At 41.4% G+C, this 19,511-nt stretch overlaps 1 protein-coding gene across 2 annotated transcripts; it reads left to right on the top strand.

Annotated features, from left to right (window-relative positions):
- The first annotated feature begins 10,110 nt into the window (after nt 1–10,110).
- Nucleotides 10,111–19,147, top strand: tmem250 (transmembrane protein 250). 2 transcript variants are annotated; one of them, XM_078550095.1, is made up of 3 exons: nt 10,118–10,214; nt 11,239–11,340; nt 18,495–19,147. In XM_078550095.1, exon 3 carries the CDS (start codon nt 18,655–18,657, stop codon nt 19,072–19,074), a length of 420 nt encoding a protein of 139 aa, XP_078406221.1. In that variant the 5' UTR covers nt 10,118–10,214; nt 11,239–11,340; nt 18,495–18,654; the 3' UTR covers nt 19,075–19,147. The 2 variants fall into 2 exon arrangements, with proteins under 2 accessions (XP_078406220.1, XP_078406221.1); XM_078550094.1 differs by lacking the exon at nt 11,239–11,340 and having other exon boundaries at nt 10,111–10,214.
- Nucleotides 19,148–19,511: the final 364 nt, after the last annotated feature.

Below are 19,511 nucleotides of genomic sequence, written 5' to 3'. Positions count from 1 at the left end.
AATTTTCAGACTATGCCCCCTGGGCCTAGACTCCCCGAGTAGGGGAAATAATTTCTCCCAACATTGCATATATAAATGTAGCACCAATTTATAAATAGCACCTTTTCATGACCACCAGACATCTCAAAGCACTTTACAGCCAATGAACAAATCATCCCCTGCCGCTTCCACCAACTCCAGCATGATACCACCACTAAACACACCTTCACCTGCCCTCCCCGTTCAGTATTGCAAAGGGACTGTTCTCCCCTAGACTACTCCTCAGTCACCCACGAAACCCCTTCCTTCTCTACGGCACCTTTCCGTGCAAGCGTAGGGAATGCAACACCTTTCCTTGCACCTCCTCCCTTCTCACCATCCAAGCCCCCAAATGCTCCTTCCAAGTGATTTACTTCTACCTCTTTCAATTCAGCATAGCGTATTTGCTGCTCACAATGTGGTCTCCTCCATGGGGAGACCAAACGCAAACTGGGTGACCACTTAGCGGAACACCTCGGTTCAGTTCACAAGCACAACCCTGAGTTTCCGGTTGCTTGTCATTTTAGTTCTCCACCTTGCTCCTATGCTGATCTATCTCTCTTTGGCCTGCTACTGTGTTCTGGTGAAGCTCAATGGAAACTCGAGGAACAGTACCTTACCTTTCAACTTGGTACTCTACAGCCTTCTAGACTTAACATTGAGTTCAACAACTTTAGAGCCTCTGCCTTCATCTTGTTCTATGTGTTTTTGGCTTTTTTTTAAATTTGCTGGTTTGGTCTTGTTTTATTTCTCTATCTATCCCTCCATGTTGCCTTCAGACAGTTTTTATGTAGCCATTCACGCATCATTTGGACATAACCTTTATTTCTTCCATTACCACTCTCTTTGGCTATTGCATCATGAAATCTTTTGTTACTTAATCTCTCTTGCTCTCCACCTATCCCTTTTGTTCTTCCTGCCCCTACCCCCCACTTCTACTGGCTTAAAAACTCTTACATTTCTTTCTTTCTTCAGTTCTGATGAAAGGTCACTCGATCTGAAATGTTAACTCTGTTTCTCTCTGCACATGCTGAGTTTTTCCAGCATTTTTTGTTTTTATCTCAGATTTCCAGCATCCGCAGTATTTTGCTTTTGTGTTGCAGCCAACGAGGTAGTTTTGAAGTGTAGTCATTGTTATAATGTAAGAAACCATGGAGCCAATTTTTGCACAATACTTCAATCAAATCACCCTTTAATCTTCAGGGAATACAACTCCACCTTGTTTAAAGTCTCCTCATAGCTTAACCCTTGAAATCAAGGTATAATTTCAGTAAAACTACACTGCACTCCCTCCAAGGCCAATATGCCCTTTCTAAATTGAGGTGCCCAGAACTCCTCACAGTACTCCAGGTGCAGAACACTATGGCTTTGTATTGCTGAAGCATGACATCAACCCCCTTGTATTCTAGTCCTCTTGCTACAAAGCCCAGCATTCCATTAGCCTTTTTGATTATTTTATGAGCCTGTACAAGACATTTTAATGAACTGTAAGATAAAAGCAAAATACTGCGGATGCCGTAAATTTAAAACAAAAACAAAAATACCTGGAAAAACTCAGCAGGTCTGACAGCATCTGCGGAGAGGAATACAGTTAACGTTCCGAGTCCGAATGATTCTTCATCAGAACTAAGGAAAAATAGAAAAGAGGTGAAATATAAGCTGGTTTAAGGGAGGGTGGGACAGGTAGAGCTGGATAGAGGGCCGGTGATAGGTGGAGATTACCAAAAGATGTCATAGACAAAAGGACAAAGAGGTGTTGACGGTGGTGATATTAGCTAAGAAATGTGCTAATGGGGACATTAAGGGTGGAAAGCAGGACGAGCAATGCAGGTTCCCATGCAACTGCAGAAGGTGCAACACCTGCCCCTTAACATCCCCCCTCCTCACCGTCCAAGGGCCCAAACACTCCTTTCAAGTGAAGCAGCATTTCACGTGCACTTCCCTCAATTTAGTCTACTGCATTCATTGCTCCCAATGCAGATTCCTCTACGTTGGAGAGACCAAATGCAGGCTGGGTGACCACTTTGCAGAACACCTTCGGTCTGTCCACAAGCATGACCCAGACCTCCCTGTCGCTTGCCATTTCAACACACCATCCTGCTCTCATGCCCACATGTCCGTCCTAGGCCTGCTGCAATGTTCCAGTGAAGCTCAACGCAAACTGGATGAACAGCACCTCATCTTTCGACTAGGTACTTTACAGCCTTCCGGACTGAATATTGAGTTCAACAACTTTAGATCATGAACCCTCTCCTCCTTCCCCACCCCCTTTCCGATTCCCCTTTTTCCAATAATTTATATTTTTCTTTTCCCACCTATTTCCATTATTTTTAAATGTATCCATTGTTTTAGCCTATTTCAATTCCCCCCCACCCCCACTAGGGCTATCTGTCCCTTGCTCGTCCTGCTTTCCACCCTTAATGTCCCCATTAGCACATTCCTTAACTAATATCACCACCGTCATCACCTCTTTGTCCTTTTGTCTATGACATCTTTTGGTAATCTCCACCTATCACTGGCCCTCTGTCCAGCTCTACCTGTCCCACCGCCCCCCCCCTTAAACCAGCTTATATTTCACCTCTTTTCTATTTTTCCTTAGTTCTGGTGAAGAGTCATTCGGACTCGAAACGTTAACTGTACTCCTCTCCGCAGATGCTGTCAGACCTGCTGAGTTTTTCCAGGTATTTTTGTTTTTGTTAATGAACTATGTACCTGGACCTCCAAGTCTCTTGGGTCCACAGGTCACCACTGGTCCAAATGTAGCTCAGGAATAGGCTTGGTTATCAAAGTGGCCCTTTTTTCATTTCATTTGCTCTTTAAATGCTCAGCAAACTTATAAATTAACAGCAGAGATTATAAATGGTCTGCATCAGAGTGTGACACAAATTTACTTCAAATGCTTAATTCACATTGAATAAAAAGAGTTAAGCATTTAATAAGAAGCTAAAAAAAAGAATTTCTTAAGTCATGAATTTGTATTTGATAAATGGAGACATATGTAATAAAGGGTTAATGTATCTGGCAAAGAGAACAACATTTCTGGTAGGAGATTTGATTTAATAAACCAAAGGTGTGTAGGTAATGAAAGCACATAATAGGATTTATGACATTAATATTTATTGTTTTAATGGTAAATGATCAAACAATAAAAAAATCTTGCTCACTCAATTCGAAGAAGCACCTGATTTTGAACTATGACTTTCCTGTGACTTTATTAAGAGCAGAGAAAGCATCTGCATTTCTCATTATTATATTGTACTTACCAATCTAAAGCATCTTGAAAGCACAGCAATTGCCTGTTTCAAGCTGCTCGTATTAAATTTTCACGATGATGCATAGAGATATCTTTTATCTCTGAGTTGTGCTTGTCTCCTCCCATCTGGCAGAACTGTTGTGTTAATCTCTCCCACTGCAGCACCATGGAAAGGAGCCTAAATAAAGCACTTTGAAATCAAAGTGAGAGTAACCCTGTGTAGCTCACCTATCATAGCTTCATGCATCAGATGCCCTCTTACTTATATTAAAATAGTTTGCTTTCGTGTATTAAACAATAATAAAAATGGAAACAGGTTTCCTTCCGACATCAACGCATTGTAGAGAAAGTTGCCATGGTAACTGATGATTACTTTAGATCAGGTAGATTAGAGCTTTCAAACTATTTCTTAGACGAAAGCATTGATTCTAACTTAGATAACCCAGGTGCAAATTTTAGTTTTTAATTCATTTCGCGAGGAATAGGATTGAAGAGCAGGGAAGTTATGTCAAAGTTGTATAGATCCTTGGAGAACACACTTACAACATTGAGCACAGTTTTCGTCTCCGTATTAAAAAAAGGAAATTGAGGGAGAGGCAAAGGTGCATAAATAATTTATGAGGATGTTAGCAGAGCTGAGAGGTTATTACTACTGAGAAAAGAGAAGGTGACCTGTTAGAGACTTTAAAATTATGAAGTACTTTGATAGGTTGGACAAAGAGAAGACCAAAACGAGGGGTCATAACTATAAGATAGTCACTAATAAATCCAAAAAGGAATTCAGGAGAGACTCCTTTACCCAGAGAATGTGTGACTTATCACTACAGGGAGTAGTTGAGACATTTAAGGGGCAGCTAGATAAATACATAAGAAAGCAATAGAAGGATATGCTAATAGGGTTAGGTGAAGAGGGGTGGGAGGAGGCTTGTTTGGGGCATAAACACTGACATGGACCAAAACAAAAACAGGAACAGAAATACCTGGAAAAACTCAGCAGGTCTGGGTGGAGCATCGGTGGAGAAGAGTAGAGTTGACGTTTCGAGTCCCCATGGCCCTTCAGCAGAACTAAGTAAAAATAGGAGAGGGGTGAAATATAAGCTGGTTTAAGGGGGGTGGGGGGTGGGGGGGGAGGAGAAGGGGAGGGGGGTTGTTGGGACAAGCAAGCAGTGATAGGAGGAGATAACCAAAAGATGTCACAGACAAAAGAAAAAAAGAAGAGTTGAAGGTGGTGATATCAACTAAAAGAATGTGCTAATTAAGAGTGGATAGCAGGGCAAGCAAGGTACAGATAGCTGTAGTGGGGGTGGGGTGAAATAAGACTAAAAGGGCATAAAAGGTATAGATAAATGATGGTGGAATACATTTAAAAATAATGGAAATAGGTGGGAAAAGAAAAATCTATATAAATTATTGGAAAAAACAAAAAGGAGGGGGAAGAAACGGAAAGGGAGTGGGGATGGAGGAGGGAGTTCAAGATCTAAAATTGTTGAACTCAATATTCAGTCCGGAAGGCTGTAAAGTGCCTAGTGGACATGGACCAGTTGGGTTAAATGGTCTGTTGCAAATCCTATGGAATTTTCTGCTTGCTGAAAAGCAGCTTACAGCTTCTTGTCTTGACAACACTTTGGATCCATGTCCACAGATAGGGAAGAAAGGAATTTAGGAAAAGGAATAGGCCATTCATCCCCTTGGTCCTGTTCTGCCATTCAATTAAATCATGCTTGATTGTAGCTTACTCCTCCACAGTAGAAAGATAGTTTTTGCTTTGGTACTGTTGCTTATTCTCTATTCAATGAGTATTGTGTCATGAGGTAAAATACCGACATACAAATGATTGCATTGACATTATTTTATTGCAAGCTAAGCACCAGCCGTGTGATCAGGAGCACAGCTGTGAAGCTATTGCTAAAACTCAGTGGTATTTAACTGTTCCTTTAAAGGCACCATCATGTTGTGCTCCCTCTGGGGAAGGGATCTACGTAGGTTAAAAATCAGGCAATTTAGAGGTCAATTGTGTGAACAAAAAGCTGTAAATGCTTGAAATCTGACACAAAACCAGAATACATTGGAAGAACTCAGCAGGTCAGGCAGCACCTATGGAGAAAACAGACCAGTTAACATTTCATGTTTAAACTCCTTGGGGGATTTTAACTAACTCCACCTGGCAGCTAATGGTCAGAATGGGAGTTAAAACTATACGGTACATTTTGTTGCTCAGTTACCACCTTATGGCTGTTTTAACAACAGGCGGCTGAGGTGAGTGCCTGATTCAGGCCCATGCTTCATACATATATACCAACTGGGGTTATATTAGTCAGGTCAGACCTCAAGGTAATTAGGGTGACCTACCAGCCAGAGAGTCTCACACATACTCTCCAGCCTGTAAAATCTGCAGAAGGGGCGTTTCTATTTGAGGTTAATATCTATTGGTGGGAGACGTTTGTAGATTGGTGGATGCTTGTAAATTTGTGGCTTTAGGTAAGAAGAAATTGGTGTGAAATAACTGCCTTGCTTCCTTTATTTAAATTTGCTTTTGACATTTAGAATTTGCTCTAAAGTGTGATGAACATTTATTTAGGTACAAGACACATATATGTAGATAGATTGTAACCAGCGCTTAAAATAATGCAGCAAAGAGTAAAAAGGAGCATTTGCTACTTACACCATGTTTCATGATTTGGAAGCATTTGTTAATGAAGTTTACAATGCATTTTTATCAATAAAGTAAATGTTAGAGCTTAATCTATGATCCCAATTCCTGTCTATAACTCGCACCAATTTCAGTTCACTCATCGCCCCTGTACTCATGGACCCACATAGGTTGCCAGTCGTTCAGTAATGCCTTTATTTTATAATTCTCATCTTTGCTTTAAAATCCCTCCATGGCCTCAACCCTCCCTATCTCTGTCCCCTTCCCCAGCCCTACAAACCTCTCAGAAATCTGAGCTCTACCAGTTCTGGTCTCTTGAACAGCCCCAGTTTTCATCACTCCACCGTTGGCAGCCATGTCTTCAGCTGCCTGGGGCCTAAGATCTGGAATTTCCTCCCCAAATTTCTTCACCTCCAACCTGCCCTTTAAAAGCTTCACTTAAACCTACTTCATTGACAAGGTTTTCAGTCTTTTATCCTCACATTGCCTTATGTTACTCATGCCAAATTTTGTTTGGTTCTCCACTGTGTCAAAATCTTGAAACATCCTCCCTAACAGCACTGTGAGTGCATCTACACCACATGGACTGCAATGGTTCAAGATTGTGGCTCACCACCTCCTTCTCAAGGGTAATTAAGGATGAGCAATAACTGCTGGCCCTGCCAGTGCTGCTCACATCCCATGAATGAATTAAAAAAAGGTGCTATATAAATGCAAATTGCTGCTGTTTCCAATTTCCAAAAAGGGACTGCCCTGAAGTAATGGATTTCAAAGTCTTTTTGTGCAAACACTGACATTGTTCCACAACACCTTTTCTTAACTTCTAAAAGACTGTCAGCTGCACCTAGGATAACGCTGGATAGAATTATAGAGATACAACTTAGAGTCATGAGATCAGAAGCAATGGTAATTTACAGAAAAGCACTCAGTATTCTGCAATCCTTTTCTTCACTTCTCTGTCCAAAGGCAGGTCCAACCCACAGCACGGGTAGGACAAGGAGGCAGGTCCCAAATCCACCACAGACCAGGACAGGGATCGGGCCTCATGCTGTTGGCAACAATCTGATACATACTAGCCATCTAGCCAATTGAGCCAACCGGCACGCCAAGGAGTCCGAGCTGCTGTGGCAACATACACTTTTACATGCATGCTGTAGTCCAGAGCTATGGATAATGATGGCAGAGGCTCCAAAGTTCTTTCCATCACATGGCTGACCAGAAATCTCTCTCAGTCTTACCAGTGTGTTGGAAGGATTTGCAGATTGTTATTAAACGTGCTTGATTGCTTCATGAATGCACCTTCCTTGGCCATCAAGTCCTACAGTGGGTCATGAACACAAAGCCTTTGACTCAGAGGCAGGGATGCTACCCGCTGCACCACACGACCTCCACATTCTGCCATAAGGCATTAATAAGATAACTAATACAGAAACTTGATAGCCTTGTGGACTCCTGAGAACCCAAACCCGCTTCTCTTTCCATGCTTTGTTATCGCCTGAGTGGCCCTGGAGAAGGAGAACGTGATGTTTGCTGATATGTGGAGTTTGGAGGAACTGAGCTGCTTGGTTGGAGATTGGAGAGTGGTGGAAGATTATGAATTGGAGGCAGGAGGTTATATTATGGAACCTACAGGAATGCATTCAGGCAGAGTTGGCAACCCTAGGCAAAATAAATATATATATTATCATTGTGTAGGGAAAAAGTTTACAACTTCGGTTTGTGGAGAACTGTGAAGTGATTCAATTTGGTAGGAAGAACATGGAGAGACAATATAAAATTAAGGGCACAATTCTAAATGGGGGTGCAGGAGCAGAGGGACTTGGGTGTATATGTGCATATGTCATTGAAGGTGGCAGGAGAGGTTGAGAGCATGGGTAATAAAGCGTACACTATCCAAGGCTTTAGTAATAGGGGTAGAGAGTACAAGACCAAGGGGGTTATGCTGACCTTGTATAGGACACCAGTTCTGCCTCAGCTGATGTGTTGTGTCGAGCTCTGGGTGCCGTACTTCAGGAAGGATGTGAAGACATTGGAGAGAGTGCAGAAAATATTCACAAGAATGGCTCCCAGAATGAGGAACTTGAGTGACAAGGATAGATGGGAGAAGTTAGGACTGTTTTCCTTGGAGAAAAGAAGGCTGAAAGGAGATTTGAGAGAGGTATTCAAAATCACGGGAGGTCAGGACAGAGTAGATAGGGAGAAACTGTTCCCATTCATGAAAGGCTCGAGAATGAGAGGGCACAGATTTAAAGTAACTCACAAAAGAAGCAAAAGCAACATGGAGAAAATCTTTTTCTTGCAGCGAGTGGTTAACGCCTGGAATGCATTGCCTGTGAGCGTGGTGGAGGCATTCAAAAGGGAATTAGGCAGTTACCTAAAAGGGAAGAATGTGCAGGGTTATGGGGTGAAGGCGGGAGAATGGCACTAAGTGAATTGCTCATTCGGGGAGCCGGTGCAGACACGATGGGCCAAATGGTCTCCTTCTGAGCCATAAAATTCTGTGCTTCTGTGTCGGCAAAATAGATCTTTCAATCACACAGGGTGTTCATAAAGTCCCTGTGCAACATTAAACTTCAACAGCCTTGGATGGGCACATGATAGAAACAAAATGTAAGCAGTATGTGAAAGCATTATTCATAAATGTTTTTAATCTTAATGTTGTTGTTTTATTAATGCATTTTCATGTTATTTCAGATGTTGTTTGAAAACAGTGTGAAACTGTTTTGAAAATGACATCAGTAGAAAAGGTGAATTTTGTAAAAAAGAGAGTGCTGGAAATACTCAATAGGTCAGGCAGCATCGGTGGAGGCAGAAACAGATTTAACAGACCCGATTTTAACTCTGTGCATATGGATGGGTTTTGATTGAGTTAACAAATCTCAACCAACATTTCAGGTCAATGATCTTTCTACCATGATTTGTTTTTATCTCAGATTTCCAGCATCTGCAATAGATTTTTTTTTAAAATCTTTCATTTATATAACGCCTTTCATCAACATTGGACATCTCAAAGTTCTTTACAGTCACAAAGTGCTTTTGAAGTTTAGTTACTGTTGTAATGTAGGAAATGCAGAAGCCAATTTGTGCACAGCAAGCTCCCATAAACAGGAATGTGATAATGAGCAAATATTCTGCTTTTGTAATGTTGATTGAGGAATAAATATTGCCTAGGACAACTCCCCTTCAAAAGAGTGAACGTGGATCTTTTACATCCACCTGAGAGGATAGATAGAGCCTCAGTTTAACATCCCATCTGAAAGACAGCACCTCCAACAGTGCAGTACTCCCTCTGTATTGTACTGGAGTGTCAGCCTTACTTTTTGTGCTTAAGTCCAGGAGTGAGATTGAACCCATGTAGCAATCTAAAGTAAATAGCTTCATTTGATAAAAGCAATTTAATTTTTGAGAGTTTTATATAAAATATACTATTTGTATAATATATAATATATGATTTATATATATACTTTATATAAATACATGCGCATGTATATGCCTGCCTCTGAAATATATGTACGTATTTATAAATGTGATATACTTATATGTGTGCAATAAATGTACACATTAATGTCTGCATTTGAAACATGTGAATGCATTTGTGTAAATCAATACCTGCACATATATGTGCATGTAATATGTGCACTGATATGTCTACATATGCAATATATGTACATTTTTGTGTGCATATGCAATGTATGTACTTGTATATACATGTGTGTATATGCAATATATGCACATGTATATGTGTACATGCAATATGCGTGTGTATATGCAATATGTGAACATACACATGTGTGCATATGCAATATATTTACGTGTGTGCAATTTATGTACATGCATTTGTGTGTATATGAAATATATAAACATATATGTGTGCATATGTAATATACTTACATGTATGTGTATATGCAATATATGCTCGTTTATTTGCAATATATGTGCATATATGCAATATATGAATGAACATGTATGTGTGCATATGTAATACACCTACATGTATGTGTGTATGTGCAATGTGTGCACATGCACATTTGCAATATATATGCATTTATGCACATGTGCATCTGCAATTTGTGCATGTATATGCAATATATGGACATATATGTGTGCACATGCAACATATGTATATGTGTGTGTGTGTGTATACACAGTATCTGATCGAAGCCACTTCACTTTTCCTGTAGGGTCAGTCCGCTGTTTGCGACGTGCCGTAAAATGTGAGCGGTCGCTGAGGAGACGGGTAGAAGCCTCCCCTTTTTACACAGCGCGAATGTTGTTAGTTATTGGGTGCAATATGTAAGTAAACGCGATAGATTTTTTCTCAGTAATCCCCTCTCTGCTGGTTATCGCGGAGGGAAGGAGCGGACTGTTGAATATTTGTGATATAAAGCTGTAAAGGGCCTGGGCCTGAGGCCTGGGACTCCCCCCAATTTCCAAACCCACCACAGACACATTCAGAGCCAGTCCCTGCATTTAATGTCTCATAAAATAGGCGCTGAGTCAATGAGCAAGGAGTAGAACTCCGATTTAGTAAAACAAGGCGATGTTTAATTGTATTTAATTCAATCTGTTCCCTCTCTTTTCATTTGAAATGTGCTCTCCCTCTCAACCACAAGAATTACCCTGATAATTAGTTTGGAGTTTTGTTATTTAAAGCTGATTTAAAAAAAAAAAATTTCCTTGGGTCTTCAGTTAGTGGGAGACACTGGATGGATTTTTGCCCAAATATTATGAAAGGTTGCTTGTGTGCTATTTGTTTTTTGTTGCCTTCAAGTATTGTATGTCTTGCAAGGTGTTTTTTTTTAATATATATATATATTCTTTCATAGGATGTGGGCTTCACTGGCAAGGCCAACATTTGTTGCCCATCCCTAATTGCCCTTGAACTGACCTTGCTAGGTCATTTCAGAGGGCAGTTAAGAGCCGACCACATTGCTGTGGGTCTAGAGTCACACCTAGGCCAGGCAAAGTAAGGATGGCAGATTTCCTTCCCTAAAGGGCATTAGTGACAATCAATTTTGTGATAATTGATAGTCTCGTGGTCATTATCACTGAGACTAGCTTACCAGCTGTCATGGATTTGAACCCATGTATCCAGAGCATTAGCCTGGGTCTCTGGTTTGCTAGTCCAGTGACATTAGCATTACGCCATCGTCTCTCCAGATCTATTGATGTTAAAAAAGATATAATTTTAAGGAAATTAGATTACTGGATGAGGAACAAGGAACCCTTCAAAGTGGCATAAAGGAATATCGAAGTGTTGGAAGGTATGCTCTGAGAAAAGATTGATTAAGCTGGGGCTCTTCATCCCTAATAAGAGACGTCTAGGACATGATGCTAAGTGGGATGAAGAAACTATACAGCTGAAAAAGATATTTCCCAAGATAATCCTGGTGTAGTGAGCAGTTTCAGCAGTCTTAAGGTGAGTCTTTTCTGAAATCTGCCCAACCTGTAATGCACCCTGGCATCAGCCTTAAATTTACCCTTCACATCCTTGAACTTATACCTTTTTCAACTAGCTTGGCATGTCTGAAAGTCATTTTTCAGATGTGATTTCTTCATCCCACTCAATATCATATCCCTTTAGCAATGTCTTTTATTAGGTTTGAAGATTCCCAATCCTTCCTCTTAGCATTCCCCTCCAACACATTTGACCCCCCCACAATACATTCCTTTGTATATAGTGCTCTCATTTTCTTCAAATTATTTTGAAAAGGGACACCATCAATACACCTGAAGTGATGAAAACAACCCCATGGTTCTTTTCTCTGCTTTTAACTGCCTCCTTAAACCTCTCGACCCTGCTTTCTCCACCTTCACCTCCTGACAAGTTTGTCAATATGATTGAGACCATATGTTCAACTGCTTCTGCCATATTGCTACCATCCTTTTCCCCATCAGAAAGTGGGGGGTGATGGTGCTGTAGTGGTAATGTCACTGGACTAGTAATCCAGAGGCCCAGGCTCGCGCTCTTGGTACATGGGTTCAAATCCCACCACAGCAGCTGGTGGAATTTGAATTTAGTTAATAAATCTGGAATTGAAGCTGGTCTTCGTAATGGTGACCATGACAGCTATCACTGATTGTCGTAAAACCCCATCTGGTTCACTAATGTCCTTACCTGGCTGGTCTGGCCTACGTGTGACTCCAGACCCACACCAATGGGTCTGTGGCTGTTGCCACAGCAATGTGGTTGACTCTTAAGTGCCCTTTGAAATGGGCAAGCTATTAAGCTCAATTAGAGATGGGCAACAAATGCTGATGTCTACAGCCCGTGTAAGAATAAGAAACTAGCACAAGCGTGATGGGTGAATCAGACCCGGTGCAGCTTAGGATATGAACTTAATTTTACGGAAACTGAAAGATGGGAGAGCATTGGATGGGTAGTCTGGTAGCGTCTCCTGTGAAGCACCCGGGGACATTTCCCATGTTCAAGGCGCTATCATAAGTTACTGTTGGAAACTGTTGGGCGCTAGAACGAGGAGACAAGGCAGGTTGATCCTGAAAGAATGAACTAAGTGGACCAAAGATCGTCCTTTTCTTCTGAATCCATCGTGTAATTTACTGGGCGATAACTTTTTTCTCCCTTTTCTTGACACCCCCCCCCCCAAGCAAAAGCATAACTTTTGTTCAAGTCTTTAAAGCAAGATGTTTGATGTACTTATTATTTGTTGAAACATTGTGTCTTTTTGAGCTAAATGCACTTCCCTGTTGGGTACATTGTATAAAGTTCTCTGACAGCTTCAATACTGCTGTGATTGTATTTTCAAACTGCTTTTTCTTGTTCTTTTCTGCCTCTGAATGGCTTTGTTTCACCTGGCGAGGACAGAAGGAAAGCTGTGAACTGGCACACTAGTCTCTTAAGATTCACTTTGGAAATGATCCCATTTTAGAAGTGACAACTGATAGCCAGGTTTTGTATGGTTAGACTGCAGCTCTACTGCAACTTTCGTGTCCATGCCAGAGGATTATTGGGTGCGTGGCAATGCAGACCAACAGTAAGGGCTTGGCCTGCTTCTAGAATGCCCTTGAACTCAGTAGCATCAGTGGGCATGGCACTGCATTACATCTAACTCCAGTGCAATGTTGAAGACAGGTTTACAAGGTGCTCAGGGTGAATCTCCTGGGCACTTTAGAAGTGTACAGCTTTTGAATTGTTAACGATGGAGCAGCTGACGATCAGGGTGACAGACCCACAGAGTTCTCTTCTGGTGGACTGAGTCGGTTTGCAGCCCTCAGAAATGTCATGGGTCTCCCTGGCTACGTTTTGCATTCTTTGCAACTGTCTCCGCTTGAAATGCATGGTAATTTTCGTTTCTGCTACTGCCGTTAGCTATATACTTGCTCTGACCCCCTGCCAGTCTCTCCTAATGGCAGTGTGAAGAATCGACAAGGGAAAGTGTAGTCAGATTAGTAAATATACAGCAGGCAACTCTCACTTCTAGTTAATGGCCTTTTCTACTGAAATGCAAATGTTGTCTTTGCAAAGGAAATCATATTGAGATTAGGGCTCTTTCTTTCACTCTGCTTCAGTGCCCTGAATTGTAGGAGGTATGTAAATCACAGTATGTGGGCTGTCTATTCAGGCATCACTATTCCCACCCAAAATGAAAATGATTGGATAATTCCCCTGTCACTCACTCACCTAGAGCCTGCAGTGCTGGAAGTGACTGGGATTGCTTTTAAGTACCTAATTTGTTTTATGTAGCTATTTTCTACTCATTGCACTCAGCTGGAAAAATTACCCTGCTCTTATCATATGATGTTGCTGTAGGTTTGGTCATGAGTTCTGTTTGCTGTAGTTCATAGAGGTTCTTTAAACAAACTCTATAGACTATTTGCTATAGTGTGCTGTTGAAATAGACCCTGTTTGCTGTGGATCCTGCCATAAATCCTGCCCCACCTCATACTCATTGGCTCACACAGTTGTGTCAGTCGACATTCTGTAGAATGTTCATATGTTCAAGACAGTGATACTGATGCAATTATGACTACACTAACACTACATCTGTAGCATCTCTGTGACGTAGTTTCACTGTACATGTATGCTAAGGTGTGTAAATCCCCAGAGTAAGGGTTGGATTTGACTCTAGAACAAGGAGCTGAGACACCCTTTGAGGACAGGCTTAGTTCTTGAGTTTGGCAGAATTAATATATTTCATGCCTCTGAGCAGCTTTTTGAAGTGGACTCAAACTGATTTAAGTATTTTAGAGAATACAGATATTCTTGCCTGCTTTCTCTAAACATTGAAATTTTAACCCTGGAGGGGTCCTCATGCGTGCTAGGCTTAGACCAGTAGCTGCAGTATAAATGTGCCAGTAGAGAAAGTAACAAAGGCACAAACATAATTCCAACTTTAGATCACTGATCTATGAAAGGAAATTGAGCCTAAATTCATTGTAAATCAGGTGGGATTGCCAACTTAGTGTGCGATTGAGGCAAATTTTGTACTAAATTAAGCACATACCCTCTGGAAATTGGACGGACTGTCCAAACTCATTTCATATAGGGTCCTTGCTGTCAGAACAAGTCTTAATCCCTCAGATTGGCCTGAGTTCAAGGTTGGGCCCTAGAAAGGCTTGTGCCTAACCCAGTTCCATACCCCATCTTGAGGCACCCTCCCTCTCCTTCTTACCTGCATTGCTGCTGCTCTGTCAGTGCTGGAGGACCTCCTTTTGACCCTCCAGTGTTGGGAGCCTGCCCGCTGTCCTTAATTGGATGGTGAGCACACCTTCTGGCCATTAATTAGCCATTCACCTTCAATATTGTGTGCAGTTTTGGTCTCCTTATTTAAAGAAGGATGTAACTGCATTGGAGGCTGTTCAGAGGAGGTTTACTAGATTGATACCTGGAATGAATGGGTTGTCTTATGAAGAAAGGTTGGACAGACTGGGCTTGTTTCCATTGGAGTTTAGAAGAGTGAGGGGTGATTTGATTGAAGTGTACAAGATCCTGAATGGCCTTGATAAGGTGGACGTGGAAAAGATGTTTCCTCTTGTGGGTGAGTCAGAACTAGGGGGCACTGTTTTAAAATTAGAGGTCATCCTTTTAAGACAGAGATGAGAATTTTTTTCTCTGAGAGTTGTGTGACTTTGGAACTCTCTGCCTCAGAAGGCAATGGAGGCTGGGGTCATTGAATATTTTTGAGGCAGAGGTAGTTCTTGTTAGGTAAGGGAATCAAAGGTTATCGGGTGTAGATGAGAATGTGGAATTCGAAACACAAACAGATCAGCCATGATCTTATTGAATGGCAGAGCAGGCTTGAGGGGCTGAATGGTCTACTCCTGTTCCTACTTCTTATGTTCTTATCCCTTGAAAAATGCATCACGTGACTATTTACGAAATGGGGCAGAGACATGTGTCCCATCTGATCTTGGCATCAGAGTAGCAACTCCAAAACAAAATCCTGCACAAACCCTTAGCAGTCCATCCACATTTAAACCTTATCAACCTTCACCATATTGTCACACTTCCTCCTCCATGAGCATGTTCATTCTACTTAAAATAAGGAAAGTGTGATTAGCGCACCCCTGTTCAAGAGTCAACATTAATGATATTGTGCCTGCTGAGAGACTGGACTTATCCTGCTCATTGTACACCAGTTTGTGGTTAGGCATAGGGAGGATAGACGAAGATGCTGTTAAATTACTTGTTATGTTGGAGTTGGTGTGAAACTCGAGTGGTGAGGCATTATCTCCTGAAGAGGGTTCTGCACCTTGTGCTTGAATGTGTTCTGCATGGCTTCACATTCAAACTAGACTGAATCATTAGCTCTAGGAATCAAGATAGTTTTACACCAATGCAAGATATGTATGAAAGTTGGCCAATAAATAAAGCTGGTGCTTAAATGTTGTTGTTGTGTGGCACCCTGCGACAAGTCAAAATGTTTCTATTTAAACAGGATGATTGCAACATTTTATAATTGACATATTCATGGGTGTTTTTTTAAATTCCAATCTTGAGTTCCCTCCAAGATGGTAGAAGCTGAATCTTAAGTACTGGAATCAGTTGAAGTGTCTTGGCAGTACTACTGTACTGGGCAAGATTTGGCACAGCTCCAACTGATCCTGTGCTTGAGCTTAAGTTTCTACTATGTTTAAAAGGCACAATTTAACAAGCAAATTTATCTATAATGGAAGTTTAAAAGGAGAGCAAATCCCCATCAGAATCATCATGCCAGCCTTTTGCTGGGTAGGATTATGTTTTAACAGCAAGGAGCTGTTATTGCATTTGGTCTGCTTTTTAATGGGCAGTTGACGCGTCTTTTCTGGAAAAAATCTTTTCTGAGTAATCATTGACCTTGCCTGAAATGCCCCCATTTGCGACCATTTCTAGAATCTGTGTTTGGTTCCTGCTTGTGGAAATTCAATTCCAAAACATACTGACTCTCTGATTTTTGCAAGATTGCTCAGATAAAAATCAGGCCACTTCCAATTGATAGTCACTCAGTAGTTTTGCCAACCATGGTGTTGCTTTTAACCAACATCTCAGTACTGATTTTATGTTACTGAGCCTCTGTGAATCACGTAGCCATTGTTTGTAACCTTGGTAATTAGTCAGCGAGGTGAACTTGCAAAACACTCACTGTATTTGGTAGGGTAATGGTGGTGAGTGTAGTGTCTTTAGCAGCTGTGTTCCTGGTGTGAGCAACTGATATTAGGACGATATTGGAAATTACACTCTACGCAGATTATCAGCCCGGAGGAAGTATTGTCCTGGGCAGTAAGTATAATAATACCGTAAAATCTAGCTAGTTCTGTGCAAGTAAATAGGACTAATAATATGCTACCATGTAAAATATCTAAATCAGACATTCTTTAACATGCCTTTATTCATTCATAACGTCAATTTATCACTTGTACCTGTTCCAACTTTTAAAAGTTGACCTCCAAAAGGCTTGAGGCCACGATTTCAGGATGGTTTTGGCTTTCACTTTCAGCCGTGATCCTCCTGATTTTTTTCCTCATTCCTGTCCAGCATCCAAATTCCTCCTCCTCCTGACTTTGAAGCATATGGGATGTCTGGCTGCGTTTTAAAACTGCTGCGTGAGTGTAAGTTGTTACTAATCTGGGACATTTTTTGGAACTCACTAGCACAGGGAGCAGTTGAAGCAAACAGTGTGGAAGCATTTAAGGGAAAACTAGACAAGCATATGAGGGAGAAGGGAATAGATGGTCACAATGGTAGATTTAGATGAGAAAAGATGGGAGGAGTGGAGTGATCCAGCATGGATTGGTTGGGCTGAAAGGCCTGTTTCTGTGCCATTTATCCTATATAATGGCCTTCTCTCATCTTGACTCTTTGGTTATGCCTTACCAGAAGTGAACAGCAAGAATAGAAATTGTGAACCCAGTAGCACAGCTAAGGGTTAGATTCAAAAAGTTACATTTAATAAAACTTTATGTAAAATCAAAATTATTTGTCATATTACAAATTATTGCCATATTGGAGATAGAAGGAAACAGGACAAAAATGTAAAATATACAGGAGTGCCACTCGTAGATACCCTCTGGGTGAACAAATAGCTTCCCTTCCTCCTCCATCTCCCAAAATGCCTTCCTGCCTCTAAGTGATGGATGAATTGGGCATGGGTGTTCACCTGCATTCCCCCCCACCACCATACTTTCAGGAGTAATTGGATTCAAACTGTCACATTGTAAAAGAGGCCAGCTATATGACCCACAAATAAACCAGAAAATGAAATAAGATCTGATTAAAACCAATTTCCACAGAAAGACAATCCACTAATGCAAGGGGGCAACAGGGAGAGGTCATGGTTGGATCAAATGAGTATCTTTTTAAAAAATGTATTCTTTCATGGGATCTGGGAATCGTTGGCAAGACCAGCATTTGTTGCCTATCCCTAACTGCCCTTGAACTGAGTGGCTTGCTGGGCTATTTCAGAGGGCAGCTAAGAGTCAGCCGCATTCTGTAGTTGTGAAACTCAGTTAAAACCCTAGAGAGGGCGACTCACCTTCACCACTCTCTTTTGAAACACCAGCTGATTGGAAAGAATTATTCCAGTTTATATTTTGGTAAACACTGGGCTGCGATGACATCATCAGAGGCACTGACTTGGACACAGTTATTGAACTCAGCTTTCAGGACTTCAAATGAGCCAAGTATAGAGAGAATTAAAATCTCAGGACAATGTAGTATTAGCATTAACTGTGACTGGAAACTCAGATCCCTCACTCTGAAATGCAGTTTCCTTTAAAAGCAAGTGGCCACTTTCATGGCATCAGACTCATTTTTGTGCCAATTTGCTTCCCTTCTATCTGGTTAGATTGCTGATTCTTAACTGCAGTGCAATTTCACAAGGCTGGCAAAAAAATGGAGAAGATGGGGACAAGTGTACAAGAAGAATCTGATCTTGACCTACGATTGATGCACCCATCATATGCAAAGAATTCCCTTGTGCACATGAGGATTGATGTTCTGCTACTGTGCATTGCACAAGTCAGTATCTTCAGGGGGGACTGGGAGAATGGTGGAAAACCTTTCTGTAGAACTGAAGAAAGCTCCAGTGTTATGTTTTTTTTAATGTGATTTAATCTTTTGCTTTTCTCTTGCAGGAATAGTCTTCAGAAGAGACATGGCAGATCATAGACTGCAGATGAACAGGAATCAGTGGGAAGCTGTTGACCAGTAATAAACAATGATTTGTTTTCTGTTAGCAAAGTCACTTTTCCTGGGGCTCCAATCACCGAGGGGACACTGCAACAACCTGCCTTGATGCCTGTGATCCCAATCCCCCGCCGGGTGCGTTCCTTCCACGGCCCCCACACTACATGCCTGCACTCGGCATGCGGCCCCGTACGGACCACTCACCTTGTCCGGACCAAGTACAACAACTTCGACCTTTACTTGAAATCACGGTGGATGTATGGCTTTGTCCGTTTTCTGCTGTATTTCAGCTGCAGCCTCTTTACGTCCATACTCTGGGTGGCACTGTCCATCCTCTTCTGTATCCAGTACTTCTCCATACGTGTGTCCCTGCGCTTTCAGTACAAGCTCTCCATAGTGCTCCTGTTGCTGGGGCGCAGGCGTGTTGATTTCAACACCATCAATGAACTCTTTATCTATGGGATTCATGTGACCATGCTGCTAGTTGGAGGACTGGGCTGGTGTTTTATGGTATTTGTTGATATGTAAATAAGAGTGCATGTGAAAAGAAACAGTTTTGTGCATTACAATGTAAAATATATTGTTTACAATCCTGCAAAAAGATTTATTTGATTTTATATATTTTAAATTAGCAAGTTTAAAAAAATTGAAGACTGTTCCCTCGCTCTCTTTCCCTTCTCCCACTTCCCTTCACCCCCAGTGCATGGTATCTAATCCTCACTTTGATCTAGAAAAGAAAGACTTGCATTTATAAAGTGTATTTCATGACCACCAAACTTCTCAAAGCTTTATAGCCAAAATAATACTTTTTTTGAAGTGTAGTCACTGTTGTAATGTAGGAAAGCCAATTTGCACACAGCAAGCTCCCGCAAACAGCAATGTGATAATGACCAGATAATCTGTTTTTGTGATGTTGGTTGAGGGATAAATAATGGCCAGGGCACTGGGGATAACTCCTCTGCTGT

This window comes from Cetorhinus maximus, chromosome 10 (genome assembly GCF_964194155.1).
Source record: "Cetorhinus maximus chromosome 10, sCetMax3.hap1.1, whole genome shotgun sequence".
Lineage (NCBI taxonomy): Eukaryota > Metazoa > Chordata > Chondrichthyes > Lamniformes > Cetorhinidae > Cetorhinus > Cetorhinus maximus.
This window is presented reverse-complemented; position numbering and strand designations above follow the sequence as displayed.